At 46.8% G+C, this 10,353-nt stretch overlaps 1 protein-coding gene across 3 annotated transcripts in view; it reads right to left on the bottom strand.

Annotated features, from left to right (window-relative positions):
- Nucleotides 1-343: 343 nt before the first annotated feature.
- The window catches only part of LOC126535341 (REST corepressor 1-like), a 39,394-nt gene continuing 29,384 nt past the window's right edge, over nt 344-10,353 (bottom strand). For all 3 annotated transcript variants that reach the window (XM_050182228.2, XM_050182230.3, XM_055073118.1), the window contains exons 13-14: nt 7,338-7,582; nt 344-6,088 (exon numbers count right to left, since the gene is read on the bottom strand). In XM_050182228.2, coding sequence (XP_050038185.1) covers nt 5,980-6,088; nt 7,338-7,582 — 354 coding nt within the window. In that variant the 3' untranslated portion in view covers nt 344-5,979. The remainder of the gene's footprint in view (nt 6,089-7,337; nt 7,583-10,353) is intronic.

Genomic DNA, 10,353 nt, shown 5'->3' with positions numbered 1-10,353 from the left:
CATAGTTGCCAGTAGTAATTGCTGTTTCAAAGCATTTTCTTGCAATGTGCAATAGCAACCACACAGCCCAGAAGGAAATATTCAGTACTTTGTATTTCCCAAAAATTCTGTGCCAAAATTCTCAGTTCCTATCGAAAGGACTAAGGTAAAGTTTTTTGCACTGTTTGTTCACAAATAAAGCTAGCAGTGTTTTACTATCCCTGTAAAAGTACGGCTATTCCATAGAGTTAGTGCAGCAGGTTAGGAGCAATGATCGCATGCGTTTATTACCCAATAATTTGTGTGTTTTACCCAATGCCGTGGATAGGCCAGTCGCTCCCAATAAAGAGATTTGCAAGTCAAGTCCATCTGAAAGTATAAGCTTGTTGTTTTTTTATTTATTTTTCTGTGCACATCACCTCTACATTCACTCCTTTCAAACAACTGGCACACACACAACATAAATTAATCCACTATGTCCCAATCACTCGCAAGTGCTGCTGCTCTTGTCAAACTGCAAGCTGCTCTACGAACAAAAGCTGTGTACAAACAGTCACGCTTCGAGCTGGACATTCGGAACCCAACACATGCTCTGTTGTCTAGAGAAGCTAGGGAAATGACGGTGCCCTCCCACGGGACACTTGCATCTGACCGAGGCACAAGCAAAATAAACAAAAATGCACAGAATTCGCAACACATCACAATGCTCAAACAGTGCATAACCTCCGGGTGACCTTGACGCAGCCTTCAAAGCATCAACTAGATGGAACAGCGCATTTCCATGACATATCTTTGGCTCATGGTGCTGCTGATGCACCCATTTTGCATCACGCAGTTTCCACACAGTAGTTCCAGCTCAAAATACATTGAAAGTTTTTGAATACCCGATACGGAGCTTTCGTGCATGACATCAAGTCGTGCATGAAAAGCAGACGCGAGTCCACAGAACACAGGACCACAAATGAACACTCTTAGACGCATGCCACAATGCGATGTTGTGTATGACGTGAAGTGCATCAGAAAGGTGGCTGCTATAAATGTTATATGCAACAATTACTTGTATGTCAGGTCGCAAGTGGAATGACCAGACCGTTTCTTCTGCTTTATTCCTGTCCTTAATCTGCTGGGGCAGGGCACTTACCAGTCTTCATTTGAGCTCATGATAACTGTGCGGTTGTCGCATAATGCAAAACATGCGCATCAACAATGGGCAACACCATTCTGAAAATACGTCACAACCACGTTTTACGCAGTTGCAGCTTAACAGGTTCGTTGGCATTCCACATGGGGAACCACACAACCTTTGCCAAGAAAGGATTAACTGCTTTGATTATGCTGCCGTTTTCATGTGTTCACAATTCCTAAACTTAAACTATGCAAAGTGTGTTCAATGTTCAGCACATAAGCTTTCTTTTTTTTTTTTTTTTGCAATACATGACACTGGGGAAAAAAAGAGCTTTGTGCATTCTGGGCAAATGTACAATGCACTATTTTCCCCAAAAGTGGCAAGGACTTTTGTGGAATGTCGCATTTGTATTTTCTGATGGATGTCGGCCATATTTTTGAAACAGCAGAATTCACATAGCAACTTATGTAAATGGCACATGTTTGTACACATTACACCTGATGTAAATAGCACAAGTTCGCGCACATGGCAATGGCTGCTCAGTTTCAGGGGTACTTGCACATGCTGAAGTGAAAGGGTATACTTTTGAAAATGAATGGCAGTGAAGAATTTAGAAATACAGGTTCCACTGAGAAGCAAAGTGACACCTATAATAAGCAAGTAACACAATGCCCCTGGCTATTACGATTCACACAGCGTTAGGAACCATTGGCTTGAGCCCCGGAGCTGCCACACGATGAGAACCCAACGTCAACTATCACATGGACAACAATGGCAGTAGCACTACGGTGGTTAAGTGGCACGCTGCATTCCAACGCAAGGGATGTAGCTAAAATGTGAGAATCCCCACAAGAAATCAAGCACGAAAACATAACAAAAGTGCATGAACAGGGAAGCCGGCTTCCCAAGCTCCAGATGGCTTGCGCAAAAAGGAAGCTCGCGTGTACATGTCTAGCACACATTTCAACACTCGCACACCTTTCATACAACATACTGCACAGGCTTCACATTCAATTATTACTGACTAAATTCTTTGCTTGACACAGACACGTAACCCTCAATTGTTTGTGACAGCACTTGTTACCAGCTACATACACACAAGGCAGCAAGGAACATTTCTTGATAAGTGTTGAGCAACTGTGTTCACTTAGTATATAGGAAAGATTGCAGAGACGGCGTTTACCAAGAGGGGAAGAGAAGGTCGCCGCAGGACCTGAGGAAAGAGTTGCGACACGAGACTCCGTCCAGAGGAATGCACTGCACTTAACTATGCACACTCAGACGCAAACATGCTAAGACTTGTACCACACCAGACAGACTCTGCAAATGCATGCACTCACCCGACCCAACAGATGCACCAAACAAGTCAGAAAAGGGTGGAGAGCGCAGTGCATGCCACCTGTGGGACAACGTTGTTAGCCATGCGCACTGCAGTGGCCAAGAAAGCCCAGCCTAGCCACGTGGGTCAAGGCCATCGCATAACAAGCGTAGCGAGAAGAAGGCCGTGTCGACAGGATGCACGACATCTATCGCAACAGGAAATGACAAAACAAGAAATCATGGTGGAACAGGTGGCAAAGACTCGCAAGAGGACAACAGGTTCAATAACCTTGCACTTGCACGCACGCAGGCACACCGTAAAGGTGGGTGGATGCACCATGCCAGTTGAAAGATGAGCACCTCAAACATGCCGTTGGCCGAGCGACTCAGAAAGACCAGACTGTTGCAGGTGTGCAAAGAAACCAACACAAAAAGAAAATGCAACACAGTGCTCATAGAGGCCCGAGTCATAGTGAAAAACAAAAGCTTCCAATTTTTCTCACGTGGGAGGTCACTGACTGGGACAGCAGTGACCGCCCCTCGTGCAACTGTCCGTCGCTTGTGTGTAGTTTCATGAAACACCAAGAGCCCAAAGCAGTAAGCTGGCCTGACCAACAAAGGAGGACACAAAGGTTGCATTTCCGTTTTTCTTCCTTCCCTCCACAGCTTGACAATTCAGGCTCTTGCGCTTGATTCACAAATGTGCCTCATGAAGTGTGCAGTGCCCCCTTTCGACTTAAGTAGCCACTGCTCTTCACCGACACTCGGCTCATTTACAACTAGCTGGCTCCTTAAACATGCTCGCTTGGCATCTATTCAAATGCGCTGGAGTTGAGTGCATGTTTATCAAGCAACTTTTAATCTCTGCGACTCGCAAGGAGTGTTGTCCGCGCAGTCTTTAGAAAAGCTTATAGCTGGGTTAGTTGGCAATAAATGATGGCAACAGCTTCAGTGTGCAAGAAAACACTCACTGCACAAACACCCAAAAAGGGACCTCACCCCATGCCCCTTTTCAGACAGCGCCTGTGCGAGAAATGGGGCAGTCCTTTCCTTGGGTGTTTGTGCCTGCAAGTGCATGCATGTGAGTGTGTTTCCTTGTGCTCTGAAGCTGTTACCAAGAGAGTGTCCATAAGCTGGGCTTGATTCATGACGTGTGATTGGCTAAACAGTGCAGACAGGGGAGCAAAGTTGGCACTGTGTGCATTTGCCTTTCCTGCGCATTTTGGTTTCTCATCAATTCCGCGCAGTACGGGGAAAGGTGCACGTCATATTCACCAATCAGAATAGTGAACCAGAAGAAGGGCTTCCCAATTGTCCGCCTCCACTAGCTCTCGGCCCAACACTGAATGAATGGATGCTTCACACAAGGAACAATGACACGTGACGGGTGAGCCCCACTCCATTCTATGGAACACACAGCCAGATCTTATTGCTTATTGGCCGACGTGAGCCCTAGTCTTTGCTATACTGCGTGGAATTGGCGAGGCAGAGTGTAAGTGTCTTCGTTCAATAACTGGCACTGCTTTCTTCTTCGCTGAGACGTGCTTGTGCATAATGCGTAGTGGACCAGCTAGCCCAGAAGTCTCTTCAACCAGCAAACATTTTGCTGAAAGACCTCACCCACAGGGTGCCCACCTTGTCTGCTCCGAGTAGGAGTGCACAAAACCAAACATTTCACGAAACATAGTTTGCAAAAGCTCGATCAATCAACCCCACACTTAAAGTGCAACAAAGAAAGAGCCATTTGGATATTTCAACAAGCTGAGAGGCCACGACACTTTTGGGCCAGGCCCTCTGGAGGATTCGCTAAGCAATTAAATAGGGAAAGTGAAGAAGCAGAGAGACCCCATGAAACACACATATCCATAGCAACCTATTGTCATGGCGTCCCAAAGGAGTGTTGCATTTGCATACTGCTATGCCCAATGCACGCTGTCACTTTCACATAGACAAACCCGGCAAGTAATGTTGGCTTTCAGGCAACATTCCTTGTACGGTATTTCATGGTATCTTGCGGTTATTTTGAGAGATATAATTAGGAAATTCAAGCAAATTTCTAGCTCTTTAATATTTGCAGAATTACAAGACAGTGAGATAGCAGCAAGGTAAGTACATATGTTGCAACTGATTGGCCCATTTGAGCGAGAACTGACTACGGGCTTCCAACGTTTGCCTGAAAAGAACGATGGAAGCTGTGACGCACGGCACCTGTCCGCCGAAGGAGCAGAATCCCAGGCTGTAGCACGAGCTTCGACCAGCACACGTACCTCGGCACAATGGTGCTACAATTCGTCTTAGGCTAGCGAGATGTGCGGTATGTTTCATGCATCCTGCGACAGGCACAGACAAAGTCAATACATTCCAGGGATGGCAAAAAAGATAGCAGTGTCGTCAGAACTACACTGGACCAGTGCGACTTGTGTGGTCAGCAGTCAATGCCCAACTAGTCGAGCACATGTACGTACAATGCTTGCAGGCTCATAAGAGTGGCTTGCCAATTGATGGACACACTGTGTACAGCACCATTTGCATATTGTGAGCAACTGATGCACGGATGGTGCGCTCGTTACTTGTCACAGCCTTGCTTCATTCGCTATCAAAGTGACCGCTGAATCAAGCTCGTCCACTCGTGTTCCACTCGGATAACTCACCGCTAAATCCCAGGGAGGCGTAATCAAGGCATCAACTGGTGGCACAATGCAAAGCCACACCCATATGGCGTGTCCCAGGCATTCACCACAATGCCAGAACCCATTTCAAGGGCTTCTGGATAAATGTCCCATTCAAGCTTTTGCAGCTCTGGGTAACGAAACAGCAGTGGCTCGCGGAGGCATTGCTGCCCATAACCGGTCACATTCTAGCAGCAGAAGCCAGCTAAACCGCACGCAAATTGAGTCACTCTCGACACGTTCACGAAAGCTGTGATGGTTGACAGTGGGTGACACTATCCTGCAGTTGCCAAAGAAGCGTGACAACCGATCGAGACAATGCCGATGCTTGACGAGGACAGCACCAGGTTGACAAAATGCGAGCGACTTTCAGGATGTGCACGAGCGTGGCACTAAGGCTTGTTGTGCCACTTGAAGTTCCCGCGAGTTGCAGACTATGCCCTGACAATGTGTGCAAGGGCAGGCCGACACCCTTTCATCGCTTTAGCAGACTTGCCAGCACCCGGCACAGACTGCTGTGCAGAGGGCAAAGCACACTGCATCAGCAAACGCTGCTGTCACGACACTCCTGTAACCTGAGTCACGAAAATCATGCAAGTCATTTTGAGTGCAATCTCACACGCCGCATCACTCCTCCGAGGAGAGGGCATGCGGGACGCACAGCAGTGTTCCACTTGTCCACGTTGACCAAGGTTCAAGCTACACAGGCGCACGGGAAGAGGCAGTGCACAGTGCACTGCCACTCGAGAACAACACGACCAGGCTTGCCGCCACAAGGAGTCAGCGTCTTTCGAGCCAGTTGACAGGATGCCTGCCGCCATCACACTCTGGAAGGGTCTGCAGCAGTTGTGCTCCCGAGGCTGCAGCAGACGGCTGCCATCTGCTTCAGAGGGCATTGTGCATCTGCGAGGGCTTGCTGTGGACGGTGGCTGCAGAGGCTGCTGTTGGTCGGATCAGCGGTGGCGGCTGCTGAAGAATGGACCAGTTGCCAGACCTGCGAGTGGAAGGGGGAACAGGTTGAACACGGGAGTCCACGCCACAAACTTCGGATGGACGCTAAAATGTATAGCTCACTACACACTGTTCCATACATACTATATCATAAGAAGCCAACAAACACTGACACCAAGGACAACATAGGGGAAATTACTTGTGCTTAATTTAATTTGTGTTCATTTATTTATTTTCATTTATTAAGCACAAGTAATCTCCCCTACGTTGTCCTTGCTGTCAGTGTTTGTTGGCTTCTTATGATATGACGAATAATAAAAATCAGGCCCCTCGGTTAATCCCCTTTCTTCTCGTATAATACATAGACTATGGCATTCATAAGCATACGAATGCTAGAGACACTTCTCTCACTGCTCATATTCATAACCGGCAAACTGAGTGTCACGTACGAAAGGATGATAAAGAAATTTTATGTAACCTTATCTCATACTTTCATGTCGTAAGGTATGCCATAATTATTAACACGGAAGGCATTGCAAATACACACTGATTTACCAGCACGAATGGTTCCTGCCACCAGCAGCCACGAAGCACTACTTACACTTGTGACCAAAACAAGGTAGGCCTCATACTGGAAGCATTCGGCTGCACTAATAATACATGATTTGATGTAACCTTACACCCACAAATTGTAACACAAGTAGTAGTTACTGTCAAACCAACTTATAACGATAATGGTTTTAACAATATATCAGTTATAACAATGAGAAGCAGCTGCACCGTCAACTTTCATATGTTTTCTATGGTGAAACAACCCGCTTACTACAATGCCCCAGTGCCACATTATCAAACGTTTACAAAGATGAAGTCTGGCTGCTGGGTATCCATGACAAAAGGTAATGGAATGCAAAATCCTTGAAAAGAAATAATTTGAGCTGCTGTTTGCCGCCATGCAGTTTTCCCACCTCCTCTGCTTCGCCAGCCTCATGCGCCTCTCTCCCGCCGCCCTTCAACCCCTCCGAACACGAATGGGCTGCACTAATAACTTTATGCCGCGTCCCCCTCCAAAACACGAATAGACCGTGCCAACTTCGCTGACAGCGCTGGGCTATCCACTATAAGACACCTGGAAAGGAGGCCTTGTGTCTCTATGAGCAATGAACTTAGCCAAAGATGAAACTCAATGGTTCCAAGACACGCTATTAACATACTTCAAGTTCCACGAAATCTGTTACTGTTTAGAATCACCGGTCGAGCGAAACTCGAAGTCGCTTTTTCGCCCACTGGCTCACCTGGGGGCAGCCTGTGTGAGTGGGGTGGGTCCTTTGGCGGCCGTCAGCGGCTGGGCCGATGGGGAACCGGGCGGTGGTCTCAGAAGGGGAGGAGGGTTGCCAGCTCCCGCCGGGCCTCCGCTCCCATTGGCAAGTATTCCGCCACCAGGGTTTATCATACCACACGGAGAGCCTGGTGGGCTGTTGGGCGCACCAGCTGCGGTGGCATCCTTTGCAGGTGTAGCTGGATCCGTGTCACCTGTCGGCTACTCGGGAAAAGAAACGGCAGATTTCAGCAACCAGCTGTGGACTCAACTACTGCAACAACAGGCAGGCGGCATTCGCACCGGTGATTTGCAAAGGCTGCCTGACCAAGCGGGTCAGTTTGAGTCAGCGAGGCCAAAAAGTGACCACTCTAAACAAGTCACTCGTTGCTCGATTTTCCAGCTCTGCGAACTGCTGAACCAATCAGCAGTGCAGGAAAGTCTGATATAATTAAATAATCATGTTTATTTCAAGTGACAAAAGTAAGTTAAGTATTATTTATTGCTCATATCAATTACAGTAGAACCCCGCTGTTACGTTCCTCACTGCTGCGTTTTCCCGGCTGCTACGTCGTTTTCATCCGGTCCCGGCATAGCTTCCATAGGATCCAATGTATAAGGAACCCCGCTGTTACGTTGTAGCTGTGAAAACGTTCCCGCATGATACGTCGCAACTTAGCACCCCGAACCCGCCTGGGCTAAAGTAGACAACGCGCTCCAACCGCCATTTTGGCTTTTGACAAGTTTTGGCTGGGCTTGGCCGGGCTTGGCTATGGAACTGGCTGTAAGAAGCCGCACGCCAGTTCGAGAGGCCGCATGAGGCCGCCACTAAGTGGCCATTCGTGAAAAATGATCTTACTATCATCACTGTGATTACGGTCACCGCATGGTTGTTGGACGGGTAGACTCGCGGAGGAAGGAAACTCAGGAGAGGCCCTGACGTCACTCTTTGTGAAGCTAAAGTGAAACTGGAAGTTGGCGTTGCTCGTGGCGTTGCTCCGCCTATCGGGCCTGCTCTCCTCTCTTGTTTACGTTTCTCCCACGCCGCGCTGCGCGCAACCGGGCTGCTCGGACGCGCGCGCTTCGCAGTAATACTAAACAGTCGTTAGCACGTTAGCATGATTACGCCAAAGAGGGCGAAATTTCCCGCGGATATTCGTTCGTTCGTCCGTTGCCATTGCCGTGGCGCGGTGACGACAAGAAGCACGAGCCGCACGATGCCGGGGAGTTGCCAAATCCTAGCTTTGGAGAAGCCGTCGCGGCTCTGGACCTCCTCCGCAGGTACGTCGCACCTCACAGCGACGCTGCCAGCAATGCGGCCTTCCAGGGTATTGAGAAACGTGTGGCGATTTCTAGCGAGCGAAAGAAACGGCAAGCCACCATTCTAGACTTTTTTTTAAGTCCTAAGCGCACTCTGTGGAAATAACTTGTCTATAGTTGAAGCTGCACTTTTTTAATTCATTTTCGGAGCTTTCCTCACTGTTGCGTTTTCCCGGCTGTTACGTTTTTTTTCCCCGGTCCGGTGAAAAACGTATGAACGGGGTTCCACTGTATATATTGTGAAAAGCATAATACATTACAATATTTTGCATAAAGCTCAGATAGGGGGGACTTCAATGGCCGGCTTTGGCAACACCCACAGGAAACATCTGCGTTTCAGAAGCACTAGGATTCAAAGCGGATGGAAGCATTTGCTGGTCAGCAGGCAAGATAACCTAGAAATGATTAGACTATCAGAGGAAAAAAAGAAGGTGGGAAGAGATTGATAGAAGCGGAGTTGTTACAGGTACAGGCAACTGTCCAATATACAGATCGAAGATTTAATAAAGGAAGAAATGTTCAAGGAAAGACAGGAAAAATGTTAGACTGCGATAGATCCCGTAAAGCTTGATGACATCAAGCAGGCTAGGTCACTATTTGTCGCCGCCTCATTTCGAGGAAACGTCAATCAAAACCATTATCATCATCATCATCATCATTGGCAAAGGGTTCCAAACGTCTATGTGAGCCTGCCATTCCTTAAATTCGGACTCTTTGATGCTGTCTGCCATTTGAACAGCAGAAACCACACAACTTTAAATGTTTTGCCGCAGAGTGGAAATGAACCTGGCTGATTCAGTGTTACAGCCCGCCATGTGAAGGACCCATCTCTTCTCAAGAAGGTGTCTTACCAGTCATCTGACTGAGCAAAGCAAGCCGCAGAGAAGAGAAAGAGAGAAAGACACTGAGCTTATAAACAGGCAAAACATGACCAGGAAGGTGCTTGAAGACAGCCTTGCTATAAGTATGGAGCATATTAGTTCTCAGGCACTTTGCTTTCATGTGTATATTGCAACTTACAACCTTTATTCTTTTTTCGAAATGCAAATTTATTTATTTCCCTGCTATCCATCATATATGAACTTTTAGTCTATGAGGCTTTTCACATAAAACAGTGAAGGCTGTTTTATTACATATCAGAACATGCAATGAACTGTAATTATTGAATTTGACTCGTAATATCTTATATTATGGCCAGTTTTATCATAAACAGGAACGCAGAAATGCAGTTCTCCTGTGTGTTTTAATTTTTGATGGATAATTCCTTAAACATGCATCACATACTTCTTATTCTATTTAGTTGCACAGCTCATACGTAGTCCTACATTAAAGTACTATGGGACAGAGCAATTGGTTTCAGATAGGAATGCTCGTGTGAAGAGAAAATTTGTAATTTTTTCAAGAAAAACGTTGAATTAAGAATTGCAAAACATATTTTCAATCCTTAAAGGCATAAATAGCATTAAAGTGATCCTCTTAACATGGAACAGCAGTACCATCATTTACTTCCCTAAAATAAAATTTTTTGTCTGCAAATTATTGTCTCATGACGAAGGGTTTACATTTAGCAAGAACGCTCTCCAAGCTGAAAGAGCCCCAGCGTTTTGTAAACACACGCGTCCATGGCACTTAACACAATTTTAATCGCCAACTACAGAGATAGGGACTCCAAA

Source organism: Dermacentor andersoni, chromosome 7 (genome assembly GCF_023375885.2).
Source record: "Dermacentor andersoni chromosome 7, qqDerAnde1_hic_scaffold, whole genome shotgun sequence".
NCBI lineage: Eukaryota > Metazoa > Arthropoda > Arachnida > Ixodida > Ixodidae > Dermacentor > Dermacentor andersoni.
This window is presented reverse-complemented; position numbering and strand designations above follow the sequence as displayed.